General features: G+C 48.8%; 3 protein-coding genes and 1 long non-coding RNA gene across 7 annotated transcripts; 2 read left to right on the forward strand and 2 right to left on the reverse strand.

The window, feature by feature from the left end:
* The first annotated feature begins 341 nt into the window (after positions 1-341).
* Positions 342-10,413, forward strand: recql5 (RecQ helicase-like 5). The gene is made up of 19 exons (XM_029158339.3): positions 342-622; positions 827-948; positions 1,039-1,560; positions 2,719-2,815; positions 3,020-3,131; positions 3,221-3,383; positions 3,476-3,558; positions 6,424-6,642; positions 6,719-6,812; positions 7,167-7,203; positions 7,275-7,333; positions 7,508-7,578; positions 7,683-7,776; positions 7,841-7,975; positions 8,065-8,615; positions 8,690-8,732; positions 8,873-9,064; positions 9,139-9,211; positions 9,284-10,413. The coding sequence occupies exons 1-19, from the start codon at positions 526-528 to the stop codon at positions 9,406-9,408; spliced, it is 2,889 nt and encodes a 962-aa protein (XP_029014172.1). The 5' UTR covers positions 342-525; the 3' UTR covers positions 9,409-10,413.
* LOC114860067 (uncharacterized) lies at positions 3,585-6,425 on the reverse strand. The gene is made up of 3 exons (XR_003786576.2): positions 5,307-6,425; positions 4,336-4,454; positions 3,585-4,258 (listed from the first exon to the last, which is right to left on the reverse strand). It is a non-coding gene; the product is annotated as an uncharacterized LOC114860067 (long non-coding RNA).
* A 277-nt stretch (positions 10,414-10,690) lies between the features above and the next one.
* On the forward strand, positions 10,691-14,627 carry cdr2l (cerebellar degeneration-related protein 2-like). 2 transcript variants are annotated; one of them, XM_029158341.3, is made up of 5 exons: positions 10,691-11,183; positions 12,701-12,813; positions 12,890-13,038; positions 13,111-13,275; positions 13,342-14,627. In XM_029158341.3, exons 1-5 carry the CDS (start codon positions 11,105-11,107, stop codon positions 14,210-14,212), a joined length of 1,377 nt encoding a protein of 458 aa, XP_029014174.1. In that variant the 5' UTR covers positions 10,691-11,104; the 3' UTR covers positions 14,213-14,627. The 2 variants fall into 2 exon arrangements, with proteins under 2 accessions (XP_029014174.1, XP_029014173.1); XM_029158340.3 differs by lacking the exon at positions 10,691-11,183 and having other exon boundaries at positions 11,190-12,813.
* Position 14,628: 1 nt separating this feature from the next.
* arhgdia (Rho GDP dissociation inhibitor (GDI) alpha) lies at positions 14,629-22,424 on the reverse strand. Of its 3 annotated transcripts, none has more exons than XM_029158342.3 (6): positions 22,267-22,424; positions 16,904-17,096; positions 16,716-16,799; positions 16,383-16,459; positions 16,178-16,241; positions 14,629-15,971 (listed from the first exon to the last, which is right to left on the reverse strand). In XM_029158342.3, exons 2-6 carry the CDS (start codon positions 17,091-17,093, stop codon positions 15,769-15,771), a joined length of 618 nt encoding a protein of 205 aa, XP_029014175.1. In that variant the 5' UTR covers positions 17,094-17,096; positions 22,267-22,424; the 3' UTR covers positions 14,629-15,768. The 3 variants fall into 3 exon arrangements, with proteins under 3 accessions (XP_029014175.1, XP_029014176.1, XP_055366658.1); XM_029158343.3 differs by having other exon boundaries at positions 16,904-17,099; positions 22,267-22,396; XM_055510683.1 differs by lacking the exon at positions 22,267-22,424 and adding an exon at positions 18,850-18,885 and having other exon boundaries at positions 16,904-17,099.
* Between the last annotated feature and the right edge of the window lie 59 nt (positions 22,425-22,483).

The following is a 22,483-nucleotide window of genomic DNA, read 5'->3' on the forward strand; positions in this document are numbered from 1 at the left end:
ACATAAATTGTAGAATATTTACAACATGCTGGATTTTTGTACACTACTGTAGTAATAATTATTCTATAACTCAGAAATATATTTTAAACGGATTTGTTTTTTTACTTCTAGCAATTGCTTAAAAAGTGTACTATCAATATTTTGAAGAGTTTAAGCTAAACATGATTTATAAACCCATTTAAAGGTTCAGATGCTTGTTTCTGCTGTTTGGACAGATGTTTGTCACCACTGGTGTAAATAAGTATCCACGTTTTTTAGCATCAGCTGTGATTTTCACCGGCAGCACCAATCAAAGATCGGTGCATTAAACACGTAACACGTTGTCACACCATAGGAATAATAAAATAAAAAAACAAGAATTTAACAAAATGTTAAATGCGTTATATGATCAGACTGTTTGTACCGAACAAATACTTCCTGAAACCTTTATTTTGTTTTGTCTCGGTTGTTGACGAGCGCGATGACGTCATCGACGCGCGACGTTGCCAGAGGAGTTTCTATGAGTTCAACACAGTCTAAAAGACAATGACTACAAGTTTAAAACAGGCTTTAAAAACGCACTTTGGCTTCGACGACTTCAGATCTAAACTACAGGAAGATGTGGTCACAACCGTCCTCAGAGGTAGGTCCGTGGAAGTCTGCGTGTTCGCTGTAGCAGCGTCTTGTTTATGCTAATAACAGGCGTTAGCAGCAACGGAGCTGTGTGAACGCAACTGGCGAGTGCTTCGTGTTTACAGCTGAATACGAGCTTCAGTTTGAAGGATTGCAGTAGCTGTGTCAGGTGGGAACGCCTGGCTGCAGGGTGACTGGTGTCGTCTCTGTGCAGGTGACAGGGACGTGTTTGTGTGCATGCCCACCGGGGCAGGAAAGTCCCTCTGCTACCAGCTGCCCGCGGTGCTGGCTGAGGGCATCACTCTGGTCATATCCCCGCTCATCGCGCTCATTCAGGTCCGTTTGCTCCTGCTACTCACATCCACGCCCCTCTATCTTGTGTGTAGTCTAAATCATGCGTTGTCCCCTCTTTGTGTGTCCCTCTAGGACCAAGTGGGGCACCTCAAGAACCTGAACATCCCTGCCTGCTCCATCAACTCCAAGCTCCCAGCAGGCGAGCGCCGTCTGATCCTGGCCGACCTGGGCAGCACGAGCCCAAAGCTGAAGCTGCTCTACATCACCCCAGAGATGGTGGCCTCTCCTTCGTTCCAGCCCTGCCTGACAGACCTGTGCTCCCGGAGTCTGCTGTCCTACCTGGCTGTGGATGAGGCTCATTGCGTGTCCCAGTGGGGACATGATTTCAGGCCAGACTACCTCAAACTGGGCGAGCTGCGTGCTCGTTTGCCAGGGGTTCCCTGCTTGGCCCTGACGGCAACAGCACCGAAGAATGTACAGGAGGACATTGTGACGTCGCTGAGGCTGCACTCGCCGCAGTCTTTTGTGACGCCTGTTTTCCGTAGTAATTTACATTATGATGTGATCTTCAGGGAGCTGCTTCCCAACCCGTACGCTCACCTCCATGACTTCATTAGGAAAGCACTGGCTCTGGACAGCGGCTCTGATCCACAGGTCAGTACTTTGTGAGCCCTTGTAGCTTATTCTAATTTGTTTTATTTATTTTTTTTTAACATTAACATTTTCAAAAATATAATTTAACCCACATTCCATTAATTTTTAATAAACTATCTTGTTAGTAAGTAGTGATGGGTAGATGAGGCGTCATGAAACGTTTCAATACATTGCAAAACTGTATTGATACTGTGCCGATACTGTGTCACTGAATACTGACACCTGCTGGACATTAAAACTCCCTACAGGCAGCCTAGTTGACCGACTCATCTGACACTGATTTTGTGACTTAATATATACAATAATATAATTTAAGCCATTGTATGTTATATAGTATTATTTCATATCTTCATTTACATTTAAAATTTATATTTTTAGATACAGTCGATAAAGTGTATCATAACGTAAAAATCTAAGTGAACATGTTGTGAATGAAGATGCCTTTTTTTTTTTTTTTTTTTTTAAACAAATTTGGTCTCTCTGCCCACTGCAATGAGGAGATCTTGCCAAAGGTTATCTAGAAACAACACACTGCCATTTTACTACACCATTTCCAAACAACAAGAAACAAATAATGCTGAATAACATGCCTAAAGAGGGTGCAGACAGCTGCTGTTCTGACTGCAGTCTACTGACGGCCTCATTGCACCTGGAGGAACTGCGGAGTGATTTAAATCTGGGGTCTAGAAGTGTTGCTGGGGTCAACACACTGTGAGGTGGTTTTGCTTAAATAGGAAAGTTCTGTCGAACAAATACGAACTTTAACCTGCATAAAACAATATGATTAGTAAAGAGTCACTTTGGAAATTAATCTGAATTCAGATAGATCAAGTGAAAACTTTTTAAAATTAATTAATTATTTTAATAATACACTTTCACTTTATCATAAAATTAAATCAAAAAAGAAACCTTATTTTCCGATATGAGATGAATTATAGATGAATTTGACGATGAACGGCAAACGCTCAGGGATTCCATTCGGCAGATGCATCCCGACACATGCGCTTCCTTATAAACACAGTCTGGCGCGCACCGACACAGTGTTTCGCTCTAAGAGCTCGACGCAGGCGCCGACGCATCGGTGTTGCCGGACCCATCACTATTAGTAAGACATAAACAGCAACACAAAATCCTGCTTTCTTAAACCTTTTTGAACAGGGTTGTGGAATTGTGTACTGTCGGACCAGGGACGGCTGTGAAACAGTGGCTTACCAGCTGACCAGGCTTGGAGTGTTGGCCAAGGCTTATCACGCAGGTAAGATTGTTTGTGTTGTGTGATATTTGTAAAAAATAATCCAATTCCATGATGGGTTTTGTGTGGATCTACAAACAAAGGCAGGTGTGTAGTGATGGATTGTACCCTGGGCCATCTTCTCTATTCTGTTGCTGCCTGTTATGAGAATGGAGATCGAAAAAACACTTGGATCTGTACCTTAATGTTTTATTCCTGCTTTTACAGGCTTGAAGGCTGGAGATCGCACAGAAGTCCAGAATGAGTGGATGCAGGGGAAGGTCCTGGTTATTGTGGCCACCATTAGTTTTGGCATGGGAGTAGACAAGGCTAATGTCAGGTAAAGCAACAATTCAGAAATAAACTGTTGTTTTCTGTCTAATGTTGTGTTTAAGTTTGGACTTGCCAATATTCTGGTAAATTCCTTAGGTTTGTGGCTCACTGGAACATCGCTAAGTCGCTCGCCAGTTACTATCAAGAGTCTGGACGAGCAGGGAGAGACGGTCTGCCGTCCTCATGTCGCACATACTACTCGCCCAAAGATAAGGAGCAGATTAACTTCCTCATCCGCCAGGAGGTCGGCCGCAGACAGGTGCGCACGACGGCAGTATATTTAAAAACTAAGAACTCATGTGGAACTTAAATGTGAAGTTAGTGAGCATCTCCTGAACAACTTGTCCACAGGAAAAACGTGGCTGTGCAAAGGATACAGACAAAGCAGCGATCACAGACTTTGAAGCCATGGCTTCATTCTGTGAGCAAGAAGGGTAAGAGAATCAGTGCACACATACCAGAACATCACGTTTGGTTTAATGTCTATGAATAAAAATAGACTGGACAGATACCGTCATCACCCCACATGCAGCCTTATACATGCATGAGTCACATTGTCTACATGCTGTTTCAGTTTGTGCACAACAGAGGGCAGACTTGGATTGTCTTCTCTCAGGACAATCTTGCCTGACTTTCAAGTTCCATTTCTTCATTACAAACAGAATCACTTTGGGGTTTTCTCAGCGTCTTACATATGCATATATTTCTTACATTAATACCACAGTTGGGCATGGTCATGTTTTTTCCTCAGGTAAAGCACAGAGATGCTTCAGGGAATGTAGCTGCTCCCAACCTGCTGGCAGCTCTTAGCAGGTGTGTCGGGCAGTTAGACATCCTGCTTGTTGTTAGTCAGGCTCTTTGTGAGTGAGGGCTGGGCCTCGTCTTTGCTGCCGAACACGTCCAGTGCAATCTGTTATTGAGATTGATCTTGATGTGGGTCTATCAATACATGACCGCGAGTCTCGACACTGGAGTAGTTTCGAGGACAGTTTGACGAAGGGGATCATTTATTGCATGTGTGAATACGTCCTGCTGTGTTGACCGTATTCGCTCAAATGATCGACCTCTTCGTCCTGGTCTTGCGGCAGCAGCAGCATGTTGCGCAAGTTAGCACCGACATAAACAGGAACACCACTGGAGAAAAAAAATAAGCAGTGTCGAGACCACAATGTTGTTGAATAATGATGATTCATGATGTCAAAAGAACTCACACATGAAGGTTAGGAGGACGAAGAAAGCTCCAAGATCTAGAGGGCTGGCGTTGGGTAAACCCTGCAGCTTGACCCATATCCTGTTCAGGAGGTTCAACGTCTCCTCTCTGGCGTCCATCCTAGTCACAGAGCAAACAAAGCCTTATTTATGTTCTGTTTACTGTGGTCAGGATAGAACCCTGTGCTCTCTGTGTAGGTGAGACGACACAGTGAGAAAGTAAAGCACAGCTCTTATTGGCTGGGAGTGAACAGATGTCAGGCATGTGTTTGTTCAAAGCGTGTGGTGAGAGAGTGTGTTCACCTGAGGTTACTGCTGGTTCAAGGTGTTAGGACGCACGCAATGAGTTCCAATGATAAATGCATCATTGTGTTTTCTGTACATTGACTGTTGTCATTTTAATGGCTGGTGTCATAAGCTGCCTGATTTACTGTGATTTACAGTGACAGCACTGGGTGTGACCGACTCATACGTGTGGGTTCGTCCATAGAAACATAATTGAATGTTACATAACACGTACAATGGAAGATAAATTCAGCATAAAGGCTACAAAGCTCATAGCGAACGTAGCATCTGCAGCAGTTTTATTCCTGGCAAACCTTCAATAAACACTAACAATAGAGAAGCCGAGTCACGAGCTCCTAAAAGTGAGTTAGTGTTATAAACTAAAATAAACACAATTATCCTTAACAACTGGTTACTGTGTTTGCATGCAACTACGTTTACTAAAACAGATACAGTCCTTCAGTTATTTAAGTGTCTGCAGTTTATCACAAAGAGCCACAACCGGATTTGAAGTGTAGTTTGAGATAATTCACAGATAACAAACTGAGATCCCTGCCTTGAACGATGAAGCAGACGAGGCTGAGTTTCCACTCTGCATCTTTTACTCCCAACCTGCAGAATGTCTCAGCCTCGCGTCGTCTCAAACTGCACTCACACACACACACACACCCGCGGTAAAGACACCTACCTGTGACAGGCGCTGCTGCTTTCACACAGTCGGCCAAGCCCAAACTAAGTCACAGGGCAGAAGTAAGCGGACCAGTTGGACATGGGCTTCGCTCCCTCGAGGAGTCACAGGACCAGTGTCTCCAGTGTGTGTTTGTTGGTTTGTTGTAGGAACGTGCTAAACGTCACAAGAGGAGGAGTGTGAAGCCTCAGATTAGCAGCCAGCTCACGACTGGGGTGTGCAGGATAGTTCCCCAGGCTTTCACCACGTCCTGCAGGTGGACGGGAGGAAAAGTGTGATCACACCAAAGCAGATCCCACTCGCTGCGCTTCCATTGTCCTTCGCGCTCCCGTGTCATCCTCCAGCGCTCTCATCTCTGTTCCTTTCTTAGCACCGTCCTGGGGCTTGTTCTCTTCCTCTTGGTGCTTGTTTGTCGCGACACACAGGAGTTTTCTGCTGCGCGTGCTTCAGTTGCCTGCTACTCTTTGACAGTCCTGCCTGGGAGGGACTGTTGCTTCAGAGCCTCTCTGCCTTTTCCCACCTCCTCTGTGGGTGTTGATTCACTGTTTCCATCTCCAGCAAGGTAGTTAGTATGTTGTTGGAGTCTTTCATCTAATAGGCTGCTTCCCAAACAGACTGTGTGTGCGGTTGTGTGAATATGGGCTGTTACATAATACTGGAACTGATACAGGAATATACGTCTTTATACAAAAGGGATTTTATCAGAAACATAACAAACAGGATTAATGTTCACCCTGGTTAGAAATGAAAAAGAGTATTGTCTTAAATTTCTGAAGCATCTCTTCCATGTCAAGACCTAATTTGTACTAATTCGTTCTTGACGTCAGCACATCAATAAGTATTGAAGCCAGTGCAGAGGCTACGAGCTGTCTTTAATAGGTCACAGCACTGTGGTCGTCAGACAACTGTGTTTTTATTTATCATGACAGTGGAGCCTGTTTACTCATTTCATAACAGCAGCATTGATTATGTTTGCTCTGTTTCACAGCAGGCTGCAGATCGATGATGCTCCGGATTTATGACGGAGGGGGTTGAATGTTTGCTGTGTGCTTAAAACCACAATCACATCCTTTTAGCCCATGTTTGTTTCTAATGAGCCTCGTCTCCTGTCGTCCAGTTGCCGACACGCCATCATCTCCAAGTTCTTTGGGGACAAGAAGCCAAACTGTGCCGGCGCCTGTGACTACTGCTCTGACCCTAAGGCCGTTCGGGCCCAGCTGGAGAAAGCGGCTGCTCTCAGCACCAGAACTGAAGCTCACCGCAACGAGCCCAAAGGACCGTTCGGTTTCCAGCAAGACCTTTATGGAGGTGGAAAGAAGGGATACGGCTTCGAGAGGCAGGACAGCTTCAGTGAGACCGAAGACCATGTGATGAGACGTAGTGAGGTCAACTAACAGACTTTCGCCCTGCAGGTATGATGAAGGGGAGGGAAATGATGAAGACGATGCGGTAAAAAGGAAAAAGGAGTTTTCTGACCTTTTCAAGCAGCAGATGCACCTACGCAAGGTGAGCCATCACAATAATGGACCAACTGTTCTCAGAGGTGAAACAGAGCTTTCTAGAAGAACCGTGTTGTTGTTTTCTTGTGCGTGTACATGTGCTCGCTGCCTGTGTGCAGCAGAGAGCCAGGAACTTACAGTAAATAGCTCCCAGATGTCGACTGGCACAGCAGAAAAGCAGAACTATTCCCCAGCTGGCACAAGCGGAGGTTGTCCAAGAGTCAATAAAAGCAGGAATGTTCTTAGTGTAAAGTACAAACAAAAAGGATGGAGAAACGCCAGAACTTTGTAACATATTCAACAATAACGGCAGTTAAAAATGGGTTTCTATCGGTGAGTGCAGTAACGTCTGTCTGTGCAGGGAAGCGACGGTCAGAGGGAAGACTTTGTTGCTCCGGGTAAGATGAGTAGATGAAGGACGTCGTGTAATGAATGTGACGCTTGCATCTAACGGTGTCCTGCTGTGTAGACGCCGACTGTCCACTGAGGGAGGCCACAAGCCAGAGGATCCCCAGGCTCACAGTGAAGGTGCCGCACAGCTGCAGACACATTCCTCACGCCCGCCTCCAGCACTTCAGCTGAGAGTAACAGGGCTGTGTATGATTACATGGAATGAACTTTGTTTAGGAAAAAGGAGACTAGACTTTAATATGAAGCTCAATATATGAAGGTGTAACTTCACTAATAAACTTAACATTTCAGGCTAGAGAGCACTGCCTGTTCCTCCTACAAGAGGCGCTGCTTGGCCAACAGGGGGCAGAAGATGCATTCAAGTAATGACAGACACACTCCCACAACTAAAACATGCTCAATAAAATATGACTGACTTTCCCCACAGTCATTATTCACCGTGTTTGGCGTCTTCTCCACCTTCCAGCTGTGACACTCTGTCCTTGGCCGTGGATCTTGAACATGCTGCCTTCAAGAACAGCAAGTCCTCCAACTTGTACAAAGCTGCTGTTTTAAAAAAGGTAACTGACTATTGTTCTGGTGATGAAGAGAAGGAGTTTTAACTCACACGTGCCTTTTTTGAAGGTAGCGGAGATGAAGAAAACCCCACCTGCTTCAGCTGGAGGAGAAACTGGAGAAGATGTTACAGGGTCACAGTCCTGCTCCTCTACTGTTACTGACGAACTGCAGGGATTCACGTCTGCATCTGAGATCTACTCCGTAAGCCCACCTCAGCGCAGACCTGCTGCAGATCGTTTGTGCAGCATCGTTCAAGTATAACTGTGTATAAATTTCAATCATTCATCCAGATGAAGCGTAAGAGGAAAGGTGCGGGTGAAAGAGGGTCTTCGGACCCCTTCCTGACGGCCAGGGACCTGCTGAAGCCCGGAGCAGAGAGCGGTGGCTTCTACACTGACAGCATAGGAAGCAGAAAGGAAACGGATACAGACTCATCTTCTATCAGAACCAGCGCAAATAAAGCTGCTGCTGCTTTCCTGAGCAGCCCAACGAAGACAGGCAGAGCCGTCAGCAAAAAGCAGCAGAAACTCGCAGAAGCTGCGAAAAGTTCCCACAGCATCTCCCAGTACTTCACCAAGAGACAGACGGACCGCAGCCGGGATGAGGCGCCGACACCGAAGGAGCCCGACGCCACGTCTACAGCCGCGATGCCTCTGGAAAACACTAGCCAAGAACAGTCGCCTGCTGTGGCGGGGAACAGTCCAGATGTGACGCTAGGACAGAACACTGAGGCCATCGTTATACTGGATGATACGGATGAGGGGGGGTGCTGTGAAACGGAAACGCTGGGACCGGTGTGTGGGCCGGATGCATTTAAAGGGGACATAAAGTCAAGCACAGAGTAAGAACACGATCCAGGAACAGTCATGGATCAATACACGTTTCAGCCTTAACACACATTTTATCTTCACACAGACAAAACGATGCAGAGGAACATCAACCACCTCTAATGCAAACTGTAAGTGTCAGTTGGGTCTCAAATGTTAAAGCACTATTCATAATTTCTGTCTTATATAATTAAAAACCAGCCATCAGATTAAATCCAAGGGAAATAACTCAACTCAAGCACTAGTAATACTAATACTACTAACGCTCTAGTTAACAGATGAGGTCAAAGCTGAGGCGTCTCCTCCCGTCAAGCGCAGACGCGTGACCTTTAACCCCAACGGGCAGGAGGGCGCCACCAAACGTGCGACTGAGCGGCCAAAGCCGGTGACGCTCAAGGAGGCGGCCGATATCGTGGTCCATTATCTGGACCCGTTTTACACTCAGGGAAAGTTTGCCACCAAGGTGAGAGGCCGTGGGAGCGCGTGTGGAGGGAGGTGACGCTGGTTCTCAGCTGATGTTGTGCTGCTTGGTCGCAGGAGCTGTTCAAGTCCTTCGCTCGCTACTTGTCTCATCTTCTTGCAGAGGGAACAGGTCACGGAAAGAACCAAGGTAGAAAATGCACAAATGATTTGAAACTCCAACATCACTTTGCTCTTACTACTGTTGTCTGTGCGTCCGCAGTTAAAGCAGAAGCCAAAACTCTCATCAAGAAGTTCTTCAGCCGAGTCCGACGCTGCGAGAGCGAGAACGACTGGAAGCACCTCAGACGTCCGCACGGCTGCAAGGCCGCGGAGAGCAAGGAATGATGGGAAGGAGCCTGTTTCCAGAACCGAAGCCTCCGTCCCGTCCTCCTTGTGCCTGAGCTTCTCTTATTCCGTCGGCCTCAGGCTGCGTTACAGGCTGCGTTACAGGCTGCGTTACAGGCTGCGTTACAGGCTGCGTTACAGGCGCCCAGAGGCTGATTTGCTGCTACGGTCCCAGTCCTGGACGTTTACAGGTGGAGAGAGAGCAGAGGTGCAGCCTCCGTAAACACTAAGTGCTTTATATCGTTTCCTCCCACTGATGCAACCCGTGCATGTCAACATGCTCACCGCATCAACACCACCATGCTGACGTGCACAGCCATCAGCTCCATCAGACAACATCACCACGAACCACCAAGCTCTGCATGGTTTGCTCTAATCTTACCAAATAATTTGCAAGAGAGTCAAGGAATCACCAAAGCCATAAGTCATGAACATCTGTCCAACACATCATGACGACGCATGACGTAGTCATGGCGACAATACAACTGATGCTGGAAGTAACTGACAGTACTGTGAAGTGGGATAAAACACGCAGTCACACTGGATTCCTGCTGCTACACTGTTTGTCTGCAGCTGCTGGGATGCAGAACAGAGTGAATGGATGTAAATCAATGTTGCTGTATGATGTCATAAAAGTTATTTGTACTATTTTTATTTAAACTAAACTCAGGTTCATCTTCAGTTGCTGTTTAGCCTTAAAGATATTTTTTTTTCATGAAGGCTGCATTTATGTTTCTAGGGAAGGATTTACTTCTTACTTATAGTGTCTGTCTGTCTGTCGGTACACAATAAAATAAAAGCTACAACGGACACAGACTGGACTGTTCAGAGCCAACAGCCAGAGTTTATTTACCATTTACACGTTTACAATAAAGTGTGTTGTTTAAGAACCAGCTCAGACAGTGGGAGGCGTCTTTAATTGTTAATAATTAATGATTGATCATGTCTTTAATTAGACAATTAGCCTATTTACAGGGAGGAGGAGACGTCGGTACTGTCGGTGCTGTCAAACTAAAGATGACGTCACCTCCAATGGCGCTGCCTTCAGGAACTCCTTGTAGGATACGATTTTGGATTGACTGTTTTTCAGATAAGGCTGTAGGAGGATTATGACAGGTTTTATAGGCTTGTAGTCAACGGTGACGTCATAAGCCCTTCTGCGTGTAATAAATTCATATATTATTCGAAAGTTGAGCAAACACTACATCATATCTGGTGAACACATAATCGCCTCGGCGGTTTAAAATCGCTGTATTTATATGCTAACATTTAAGAAGTGCAGAAAGATACAGGAGATTTTCCTGTCGTTGTAAAACATACTTAAACGCCAGCAAACTTCAAAGCGCCGGCTGCAAAACATTAATTTCCGGGCGCACGTGAACGCATCAGCAGCAGCACCGGGCACCGGGCGCTGAGAAGGCTGCCAGCGCGCGTCTCCAGCGGAGCCGAGCATCGCCGCAGAGACCGATGAGACGCAGCGGAGACATGGCGGCGTCCTTCCGCCACGACGCTGCGGGCGAGAGCCGTTAGACGCCGCCTCGCGCTCCGACCCCGCGGCTCAACGCGCAGGTGCGCCACCGGCATCTCCCGCTTTAAGTGATTGGTCTCGAAGGGGACGCGCTCCGGAGGACGCTCGCCGTCGTGCGGCGCCACTTCCGGGAGGGTGGTCGGTGAATTAGCGGACGCCTCGGCATCGATGCTCCGTGCGGCCAGGATGGAGGAGTTCATCACGGAGGACGAGGAGCCGTGGTACGACCAGCGGGACCTGGAGCAGGGTGAGCGGTTCGGTACCAGCTGATCGAGTCGGGGTTCGGAACGTGCCGTGTCACGCTTCCCCGCGGTGAGCGCGTGCATCCACGGGAAGGAGGGACCCGTGGATGCACGAGTGCGCGCACCGTGATAACCGTGACATCCCCGTTAGTGTCGGAGCCGGCGGCGCTTTATCTCCGCTCTGCTCCCGCAGCCAATTACTGGGATTTTTCTGGTGTTTCTCAGAATATCCTCTTTCCGCCAGAGGGAATCTCAGCCCTGGTTTCTTTTTTTACCCATCAAACACTTCCCGTGATGCGGGAGTGGGTGACGTGCAAAGATGCACTGAGCGTCTATGAGGAGGCTGCAGCTTTATTCATAGCGCGTGTAAAGGTCAATGCAGGCGGTGGTGGGAGGAACTGGACCCACAGCTGTAAACTGGACTCAGACCAGCAGGTCCAGTTGTTTAATCTCACATTAGGGTGCGTTTGTGTTCTCGCGTAGCATTGGCCTCCACGCGATTACCTGCTGACCCAGAGAGTCAAAGCAGCTTTGTCTCATCATCATCATCATCATCATCATCATCATCATCATCATCTTCATCATCATCATCATCATCATCTCCATCACCACAGGGGGGAGTCAGGTGGATGTGGCGGCGCCTGCATGGCCGTGCTTCATCTCATCATTCAGCGCTGAGCTCCAGGCTAAGCTAAGGATGATGTGATGAGGGGGCCCCGGCCCAGACCTCTAGCGGGGGTCAGATCTGCTGTGTAATCGCTGAGTCAGTCCAGTCAAACAGCGTGCTGCCTTCACTGCGCTCATATTCAGGCATGACTTATTTATGTCCTGTTCCAATAATGACTTCTCCGCTACCAGCGGTTTAGTGACCTGCACTCATCATCTGGCGTCTGAGCGGACGCAGCGGTCGGGTGACCCACACACACGGACTCTCACGTCCAGGAGGCAGAACCTCTACCGGTCCAGACGTGGCGGCTGCCATCAGGTCTGTTGTTTCAACAGCCTCGTGTTCCTCTGCTCTGTGACGTTACATAACGGAGCCCGTGCACGCGTCGGGCCCAGAGCCGAGGCTGAGCCGGACCCTGAGGGTGACGGCGCCGGGCCGCACGCGCTCTCACTCCAGCGCTGTCACCGGTTCTGCGTTGTTGAAAGAGGAAGTTACAGCCGCCTGTGCTTCCTTCAGCAGAAACACTGACCCAATGAAGGCGCATTATTTACAACAGACGGATTTCTGCTGCATTCAGGGCCTGTCAGTAATGGTCGATTGTTAGTTTGTGTCCTAAAAATGCTGCATTGGTGCCCAGTACTGTTTGTTAGTGGTTCTCTGTTACTTTCAGTCCAGGTACTCGGTCCCAGGAGGAGCCTCCTCCTCCTCCTCCTCCTCATTAGTCCAGGTTTTTATTCACCAGGTGAATAATGCATGGCCCACGCTGTGTTGTGGACTATCAGGCGCTGGGATGGAGGCTGCTCCCTACTGCTGTGCAGAAACAGCGACACTGTTGTGGTTCTTTCTCTCCTCCAGACCTGCACCTGGCGGCCGAGCTCGGAAAAACCCTGCTGGAGCGCAACAAGGAGCTGGAGGACTCCCTTCAGCAGATGTACGTCAACAACGAGGAGCAAGTGCAGGAAATAGAGGTGCTGCGCATTTAACGCACAACTAATGTAAACAAAATCAGAACTGTGTGAATTAGAGTCTCGTGTCGTTTTGCAGTACTTGTCCAAGCAGCTGGAAATGCTGAGGGAAATGAACGAGCAGCACGCGAAGGTGTACGAGCAGCTGGACGTGACGGCGCGCGAGCTGGAGATCACCAACGAGAAGCTGGTGCTGGAGAGCAAGGCGTCGCAGCAGAAGATCGACAGGTGGGTCTGCAGCTGCCGCGCGCGCGCGCGTGTGTGTGCGCGTGCGTGCGTGTGACCGGCCCCTGCCTGCAGGTTGACGGGCACCATGGAGACGCTGCAGGCTCTGGTGGACAGTCTGACGGCGCGGGTGGAGGAGCTGCGGACGCTGGAGGAGCTGAGGGTCCGGAGGGAGAAGAGGGAGCGACGCAAGACCGTGCACTCGTTCCCGTGCCTCAAGGAGCTGTGCTCGGCTCCCAGGTAGCGCGCGCAGCTTCTATCGACCCACGCGTCACGCGCACAGACACCCACTCCCGACCTCCGCAGGTACGAGGACGGCTTCCTGCTCGCCAACCCGGGCAGCGTGGACCTGGCCGAGCGGCGGCCGGCGGACGAGGAGAACGAGCGGCTGCGGGACGCGGCGGCGGCGCTGCGCGCGGCCGTGGCGGCGGAGCGCGGCCGGCGCGAGGGCGCCGAGCGCGAGTGCGCCGCCGTGCTGCAGGAGTTCCAGCGGCTGGAGCAGCGGCTGCTCGGCGCCGAGGGCTGCCGGCTGCGCGTGCAGGAGCTGGAGGCGGAGCTGCACGAGATGCAGCAGCTGCGGAGGTCCCGGGCGTGCGTGATCGGCGACATGGAGGTCGGCCTGGAGACGCTGCTCGGCAACGGGCCCGAGACGGACACGCCCGAGGACGCCCGGGGGGAGGAGCGGGAGGGGGAGGGCGGGGCCCCGGTGAGGAAGAGCTGCAGCGACACGGCGCTCAACGCCATCTCGGCCCGCGACGCGTCGGGCCGGCGCCACGGCAGCTACGCGCTGCACGCCAACGGCGTGCGCAAGCGCGGCATGTCCATCCTGCGCGAGGTGGACGAGCAGTACCACGCGCTGCTGGAGAAGTACGAGGAGCTGCTGGGGAAGTGCCGGCGCCACGAGGACAGCCTGCGCCACGCCGGCGTGCAGACGTCCCGGCCCGTGTCCAGGGACCCGTCCGTGAAGGAGCCCAGCATGGCGGCGGCGGCGGCGGCGGCCGACGCGCCCTCCACCCCCGAGGCCCTGGAGGGCATCAGCCGCCAGGTGGAGCAGGTGGACAAGAGGCTGAGCCAGAACACGCCCGAGTACAAGGCGCTGTTCAAGGAGATCTTCTCCCGCCTGCAGAAAACCAAGAGCGACGTGAGCGCGAGCGCGAGCCGGAAGAGCCACAAATGAGACGGAGCGTCGGCCTCGTGCGTGAGGGAGGCGGGTCGATCCATGTAAAGCTGCCAAATGCTGCTCCTCACTTTCACTGCAGGGACAGAAGCTTCACAGTAACTGCTGCTCAACTAACAGGACAATCTAGTTAATTAAAGTAGTAAGAGGGAGGCTGCGGCCTCATTAAAGTAACGTCTGCTGAACAACTAATAGACTGAGCTTATTATTTGGAAGTGACTGCGTGTTGTTCCTCATGGAGGTGGTTTTACAGCATGTGTAGGAGCCGCTAGCCTGAATCTGCATCTTTAGGGGTTTGATTGGTTCAGAAGCTTCAAAATGATCAGGTCCACACTGTTACAGCTGTCTTTGTATTTAAAGCTCATGTACTGTATCCATGTTATTACTGAGGCATTAAAGACAAAAACACATCCAAGCCCAGTCTGAAGACTTTAATATGAACACAGGAGGTCAGTAAACTGCAGGTAACACAGTACAGAGTCCCACTCAACCCCAGAGGAAACCATGGAGCTGCAGGCACCGTTCACGCATGTCCCTGTAGGTGGGAGCTGCTTCGAGTCAATCACAGACATGTCACCGCGGGGTCGGCGACAGGCACGATCAGTGATGGTGAGGTTCAACTCCACTAATCCAAGGTGAGCAGTTTAAAAGCCCCCGTGTTGGATCTGATTCAAAGCTTACACTAAGCAGCACAAAGCCATTAGCCCGACTCTGAGTTGATGTAAATAACTAAATTAGAAAAGTGTGCAACACTTTTGCCTCAAAGGGAAATTAAGGTGTTAAAGGTCATTAGTCCTGATTCCCTGTTCATACTTACACAGATTAAAAACAGGCTGACATAATGGTGTGGCAAATATAATATGAAGGCAAATGGATCAACGACTAGTTTTTCCTCATATGCTACTGTTAAGGCCACACGGCTGCTAAAATAACTGCCAAAATACCCTGATCAGGAGCGGAACAGCCTCAGCTGAAGCAGAGGTTCACAGAAGGTTAGAGGTAATTCTGTGCCCCGGTTCCGAGCAGGTTTCATACGCTTCTAAATCCTCTGGAGACCAGGAAGCGACTGAGCCCGCTACAAATGATCTGCTCAAAGGCTTGAGGAGGGCCGTGTCCAAAGAGGTGCGTCCAGCAGCGACCGTACAGCAGTACTGCTCCCTGTACAATGCGTTCTAAGGCAAATCACGGTAATCGTACAAAACTATCTGAAAAACAGAATGAAAAGGGGGACAGAGAGAAGAGGAGAGAGAATCAAACAATTCACTTATTTTTACTCATTTTGTCCTTTTATAAACAAACCATACTGCTAAATCTGGATTGTGCACAGTGTTTGCTTTCTCCATCTTTAAGAATGTAATACTTCAGAGGTGAGACCTCAGAGAGAAGAGTGATGGAACAGCCAGAGGTGATGACGGACGGAGACAGCAAAAGCTTAAAATGGAAACAGAATCCAGAAATGCATTCAGATGGAAGAAATGGAATGACAGCGAGAGGAGGAGGAGGAGGAGAGGAAGGCAGAGCGGAGGAAGACGAGGATGAGGATGGCGGAGGGCAAATCAGTCTTTCCAGTCTTTCTTGATAGTGAGGCTCCACTCCCAGGACAGATGGTTGTGTTTGTCGTCGTCGGTGAACTTGGACTTGATGTTGTAAGTGCCGCGGGCTATTAGGCCAGTGGGCGACTCCTCCACCGGGGTGAGGAACTCGTACTCCTCATCTGGTCTGGGACCGTAGCTGCCGACCATGTAGTCTGCCTTGTCAACTAGAGGGGGAACAACAGCCATCAGAGACAGGAAGTGCCTCCTCTTTAAGTGAAGCGGACCAGATTTAACAAAAGCAGGATCGTTGAGGAATTAAAGAAACAGTTTAATATTTGGGGTTGAGCTAATTAGAGGTATTAGAAAAATACTTTTTCCTGTGTCATTGTTAAACAGTAGGAAAACTTCACTTATGGAAACTCAGCCCTACCTCGGACTCCTTTTCTGAATGTTAGCTGATTGTACTTCAAGCCGGACACAATGTCTTTATTGACCTGCAAAAAGAAAAAAAGAAAACACGCATCACGTCCTGCTCAACTGCTTCCCACGACAAAGATAGCCGGCTGCAGCTGCAGTAACATCCCAACAGCAACGCCTCCGAAAGCCAGAGACCACAAACAATGCTGAACTCTCACCTTGAAGTTGATCTTTATTCTGTACTCCACTCCCTCTTTAACCACAAAGGGGTTCTTCTTGAAGCCCTCAAGGTCTCCTGGTGGGGAAAGAACAAAGATCAGAATGAAACAACATCCACGGGGGTTTATTCAGTTTTAGTCAAACAGGAGGAAGCTTGTAATACTGATCCTAACCACCAGGTGGCAACATGTGTGGCCATCAATGCTCGAACAAGTGCAGGAAGGAATTATGTCGTTAGCAGATTAATGACCCGCGTCATTCTGTCACACGATGCGAACGATTACTCTGCCGCCTAACGTGAACAGACCAAACCACCCCGGTGATCTACTCACCCTGCAGGTCAAGCACCAGAGGGTGTGGAGAGGCAGCACAGACCAGAGTCATTCGAGTCACCTGGACATTTGGAGCAGTGGGATCTAGGACAGAAAAACAAACAATAAAAATCACTTTAATATAGATTCCAATGAGCAATTATCAATATTACTGTCATTACTGTTGTGGAGGGTTCTGACATACAAACCTGCAACCACAGCAGCGTTGCCCAGCAGCGCCTCCTTGTACTTGCGCAGGCTCTCGTCCTCCTGGTCCAGCTCCTGGATCTCCTGTAGGCTCTTCGGGGCAGGCGGCTTGTAGTTGACGGAGCCTTCGGACTCCTCGTTGGCGGCTGCGATGGCTGCCAGCTGCTCTGGTGTGGGCTCCTGCTCTGCCATGGTCTGCTGGGCACAGAGAGCAGCGGTTAGCGGGGGGAGCCACAAGTAAAAGGCCCACGAGCCACAGCAATTATTAGACCTCTGGCTGCTGCATGACAATCACAGACTACTCATCCAGAGGGAAGCCCCGGTGACCTTTGACCTGTGGCATAATATGAAGCAGACGTGTTTCTGTCACGGTTTATTTCTCCATATTAAGTCAGGAGATAATGCCTGCAGCTCTATAGAATGAAGTGAAGAAGGACGACATTTGTCGAGCAGGAATGACAAACACCTGACAGCAGCTTCTCTGCTCGAATGGGGTGACGAGGCTTCATGTGACTGTTTCCTCCTGCACACAGACTAGTTGTGCATCCTGACGGGAGCGTTCTAAATTAAATCAACGGTTCACAATGAGCTGAGCGTGGACCATCGTGGAGAAACCGTACTGTTTTGAGCATTAGACCACAGCAGCTCAGTGAACGCTCCTACGTGGGGTCAGGGCTGCTCCAAGGCCACAGGTGGAGGCTAAAGGCTCATCGCTGTCCGTGCTGCAGCCGCCGTTTGCCTTCGGGGAACAGGAGGAACAGCTGCTTTGTCAAACAGGCCAAACTGCCCGATCCTGAGCAGCGACTGGCACCAGGAAATCCTCCGGGGTGTTACAAAACTCAAAGCTCATAAAAAACAGTAACATCTGGCACATGTGAAGGTAATCGACACCTGCAGGAGGCAGATGGACGACGCTACGCTCACAAACAGCGCTGTTACTCTGTGTGTGGTGCTACACACAGGTCCGTCACTCAAATCAGTGCTGATAGAGGACGTGAAGAAGTGATAACAACCACACGAAGGGTTCTACCTGCTGAGCAGAGGTGCATCCTCTTAGTGAAAACAAGCCTAAACACTTCATTCTACATAAACCGAAGAAACAAACAGCTTCATCCCTGTCTCGCCCTCGTATCCTCCACGTACGCGGGTTTTGGCCGAGCAGGACCTGAGGCTGCGGCAGCATTTTTCTCCACACTGGGCCTGTTTGTGCCAGTAAGAACACACATTCCTCCGCTGCCGACGGCTCTGCTCCGACTTGTCAGCTGTCAGCGAGTGTTTCTCGTTGCTCAGCGAGGAAAACAGGACCAGATAACTCAGCTATGAGGTCAGATCAGTCTTGAGGCGTCAAGAACAGGTTGTCTCCGGGGCTTCCTCTCCGGGGCTCTGTCGCATGCTGCACTGCTTACTGTCACAGGAAGAGGAAGTGCTGGGTCAGACAACACTGCTTCATTTAATCAAAGCTGTTTAATACTCTTTTCTTAAACATCCTGGTTCCAGTACGGGACATTTTACTTTGCTTCGAGCTGTGGAAGACGTGGTGGCATTTCCCATTCAAACTATTATTTATTTATCCATCAGGAGAAACATGGATGTATGAACTCCAGCACAACTTAGGATGTGATGCTTGGTGGTCATCCTCCGGCCCCAACATGAGCCCAGTCTAATTTAGATACAAATCTCATTTTCTGTCTATTTTCTTTAATGATTTTAAGCTGCTTGTGTTTATACAGAACAGGCAGAGTTTCAAAACAAATGTTTCTGTTGCTCCTCTAAAAGCCCAGTGTTCGAGCCATCGCAGAAAACTTCATGCAGTAATTTTAAAACAAACCTCTTTAAGCACAAACAAGAGATTTTAGAAACAAATTCTTTCTCCTTCAACAACAACATGAGTGATTGTGTGACTCAGCAGCTCACATCCGTGTAATGGACCCGTTTAACCTGTACTGACCTCTCCAGCATCCTGATGCATGGATTTCTCTGCACCCTAAGTTGATGCTGTTCGGTAGCAGATCCACAGCCTCCACCTGCACGCTCCTCAACTGCATTAGGATAATCTGCTTTTTTCACTGGACTAAGCAGCACAATTTTACAAACACATGAGGCTTGGCAGCAGCCGAGGCTTCCGATTAGCCCTGTTCCTTAGCAACACTGAGCAGGAGGGTTACATAAAGTGGGATTACGGCTAACAAGGCCGTAGGGGACAGGAAAGTGGCTGCAGGTGTCACTTGTGACACGTCAGGCGGATTCTCTCTGCAGGCGTCAAGAACCATTGCAGAAATAATTCATTAGAGAAATGTATCGAGTGGACGGCGCCTGTTCCCGATGGGGCAGGATTGTCTCAGACCAAGTCCTCATGTTCATACCTGAGTAATCTATATCCATACAGCACTGACAGGGTAACAGGAAACTGGTTTACTGCTTTGACGGAGTTTGAAAGACTCTAAACGCCACCAAAGCAACGTCTCAGCATGTGAACGCCAGCCGTAACGCAGAGGAAGCTCCAGGTCAGGTTTTTAGCTCAGGTCACAGATAAAGGAGGATTAACAACAAACGTGTCAGGCTCTGGAAACATGTTAATGAACCACGATAGCACAGCAGGCACAGGCAGCCAGGCATCAGAGCACGAACACCAACAGAAGCTCGATGGCTCAACCACATATGCTGCAACGTGCAGCGAGCTTCTGATGATAGAAATGGGAAGTGAAACCCTGACACTGAGGATCGCTGGTCTGAACTACTGTTACTAGGAAGTTGACCTCAGGACACAAAAGGACGTACGATTTAAAAAAGTCACGACTGGAAGCTTCTGTGCTGACGTTTAGCTTTTGGTTTAACCTCGCTGCTCTGATCGCGCATCGTCTTTCTCATTTATCACTTTATTCACAAAATCAATGCTCTTGTGAGTCTTTGGTGAATGTAAATTTCTATTAAGGCCAACACATAAAATGTAAGTTCCTCATACTGTCACAAGAAGCTGTCGAAATCACACTAAACCCTACGCTTGTGTCAGTGATATGCACACATTTTGCTCATTTCTGTTCTTTATAGAATGACTCTCATCATGTAAAACCACTGATTGTGGTCAAACTCCATGCATAAATTAAATTCTACCACCTGTGGCAGTCATGCGTTATTTTCCTCTAACGTGCGTTTTACAAAGATCTAAGAATGACACAGTGGCTAAGCAGGAGTGCAGAGCTTTTACCTGAAGCAAAGCTGCATGCATGCATGTCAGGTTGCCATCAGGCCTCGAGAAGTTACTGCAAACTTCCTTTTTCGGGCAAGAGCTCGATGATTCACATCCTTTAGAGCGCTAAACCGCACACTGTGAAGGCACAGCTTATCGTCACATCTTTTCTACCTGTAAGGCTGCCCCATGCTAGAGACTTATCATTGATGCCCTAATAATGTAAATGCGTGCTTACACTGTCGTGGGCTATGGTTTTGTGAGAGAAAAGAACTGATGCTGGTTGCTGCTAAGTTAGCGCTGCAGAGCTGCACACACCGAAGCTTTCAGGAAGTGTTGCACCAGCAGCTCACGGCAGAGCTGATGCAACGCAGAGGAACCCAACCTGCACAGATGCACAGACGACGGCAAGAGAAGAAGCTAGAAAGACGAAAGCAATTAGATGAAAATTAGAAAGGAAACGAGAATGCTGTTTATCAGCTTGTGATTACTGAGGAAGTAAAAAAGCTGCGACCCAACAGCCTCGTGATAACCTCTCTACACAATCACCAACATCATTACACAGGTGTTAGATTTTTCCAAAAAGAAAATGAACGACGTGGCTTTAGAAGAAGAGAAAAAGAATGACTATCCCAGGAAGAACTAGAACCAATAGGAAGGTTTAAAAATAGCCGATGAGAAAGCCTGCATGCAGCAGCAGGAAGCTAGGAGTGAATGGGACGGCCAAGGTGTCAGCTGAGGGGTCAGCGCTCATTCCCCCGCTCTGAGGGAGTCGGAGTGTCATGCCCAGATTCAGTCTGCCTCCCCTGGTAACAGCCTCGTTGGAGGTGACAGGCTCCCCACAATGAGGGATTACAGCTGGATAATGGTTTTCCAGGGCTGCTGGGATATTATTAGCGGTACAGTTGGTATGAGCGTATTACACGAGGACTGTTTCCCAGCTGAGGAGGCCGTCGTAGCAGCTGAGGAAGGCTGTGCTCTGCCTAAAGAGGACCACACAATGTGAGACAAACACTGATCCCAGCACACATTCCCCTGAGACCAAACCAAAACAGAAACGGACACATGGAGCTCAGGAAAAGCACTGTGCAGAGACTAAAAAGGGCCGTTATTTCCACGTCGTCATTCCTCATCTACTTCACCTCAGCAACGCCCGTCACTCGCATTCCATTGTACAGGCCACTTTTCTGGAAGACTGCAGTAGTTTTGACCTTTGCACTCTTGATCTTGTAGATAATAACTGTGCCTCTACCCACAAACCAGCGCAGCCACCTGGCACCTACTACAAGGCTGTGAAATCTCAGCCTGAAACTAAAGCAACACTATTAATACCTTTAGGTCTTTTCTAAAAGCCCTTAAAAAAAAGAAAAAAAGACTCCTCAGGCCCATTTATCACAACCACACACACAGGAAGGAAAGGGAGGGCTCATGGTGCAGTTGAAATCACTTATCTGCCATTCAGGCAACCAAACGATTTATCTATCACATTAACGCGTCACTTGAAGAACGTGCGCCTTTAACAGATGCGATGAAGATGAATTGAATGAGTTTAAACGCCTAGAAAAAGCCAGAACGGCGGCTTTTAAGGTGGGAGCGCTGCGGGCCATTTCAAATTCACAAGAGATCCAGGAAGTAGCAGCAGGTCTTCCTCAAATACCACATGACGGTCGGCTCACGGGCCCGTTTAAAGTGGCCTTAACGGGCCTGTGGCCGAGCGTTTGGGTTCACCTGTCAATCCATCCAATAATAATAATAATAATAATAATAATAATAATAATACAGAGCCCGATTTAAGGCTGGATTCATAGTTATCTAACTGCCGTTCGGATCAGGCTCAACACCCGGAAATGCTCAACCAGCTAGTTACTGATTAGCTCGATACTTCTTCCTACCACCTTTTACTCTAAACCGACTTAGCATCACACTCAGGTATGAAAAGTTTTAAACTGTACACCTGCAACGTCTTAAAAATGAATTATGTAAGAGCCGCCTCGAATACAGGAAGTGGCGTTTTGCAGAAACTTCCCTCTTAGTAAAACTCACGTTCCCCGTTGGAAGTTAGCCCAAAATAAAGTGACGGAAAACTTGCTAACTCGCGCCTAAATGCTCTGAAATGATTTGCCACTCAGCGAAAGCGGCTGGTTGTAAATCTACAGGGAGTTTTAGATCCGTTCTCACCGTTATGTTGCTGACAGGTCCGGGCAGTCTCCTGTGAATGGTGGCGACAGTGACTGAAGTTCGGCGGCAGAAGAAAATCTGAGCCAGCGGCTAGGAGCGCAGCTACAACTTCCGGTCCACTTCAAAATAAAAACAAAAATTGATTTTTAAAAAAAATCTGTAGATACTTATATAAATATGCTGTAACTCTGTCTATTCGTATAGTAAAGAATCTGGT

Source organism: Betta splendens, chromosome 8, assembly GCF_900634795.4.
Source record: "Betta splendens chromosome 8, fBetSpl5.4, whole genome shotgun sequence".
NCBI lineage: Eukaryota > Metazoa > Chordata > Actinopteri > Anabantiformes > Osphronemidae > Betta > Betta splendens.

Excerpts from the sequence above, each read along its gene's own strand:
- recql5 (XM_029158339.3), top strand. The coding sequence starts at position 526 with ATGACTACAAGTTTAAAACAGGCTTTAAAAACGCACTTTGGCTTCGAC. Across the intron at positions 3,384-3,475 it reads AGGAGGTCGGCCGCAGACAG|GAAAAACGTGGCTGTGCAAA; the intron begins GTGCGCACGACG and ends ACTTGTCCACAG. Across the intron at positions 7,334-7,507 it reads TCCCCAGGCTCACAGTGAAG|GCTAGAGAGCACTGCCTGTT; the intron begins GTGCCGCACAGC and ends TTAACATTTCAG.
- cdr2l (XM_029158340.3), top strand. The coding sequence starts at position 12,595 with ATGCATGGCCCACGCTGTGTTGTGGACTATCAGGCGCTGGGATGGAGG. Across the intron at positions 13,039-13,110 it reads TCGCAGCAGAAGATCGACAG|GTTGACGGGCACCATGGAGA; the intron begins GTGGGTCTGCAG and ends CCCTGCCTGCAG. Across the intron at positions 13,276-13,341 it reads GAGCTGTGCTCGGCTCCCAG|GTACGAGGACGGCTTCCTGC; the intron begins GTAGCGCGCGCA and ends CGACCTCCGCAG.
- arhgdia (XM_055510683.1), bottom strand. The coding sequence starts at position 18,870 with ATGCATCAGGATGCTGGAGAG. Across the intron at positions 16,242-16,382 it reads GAATAAAGATCAACTTCAAG|GTCAATAAAGACATTGTGTC; the intron begins GTGAGAGTTCAG and ends TTCTTTTTGCAG. Across the intron at positions 15,972-16,177 it reads ATTCAGAAAAGGAGTCCGAG|TTGACAAGGCAGACTACATG; the intron begins GTAGGGCTGAGT and ends TTCCCCCTCTAG.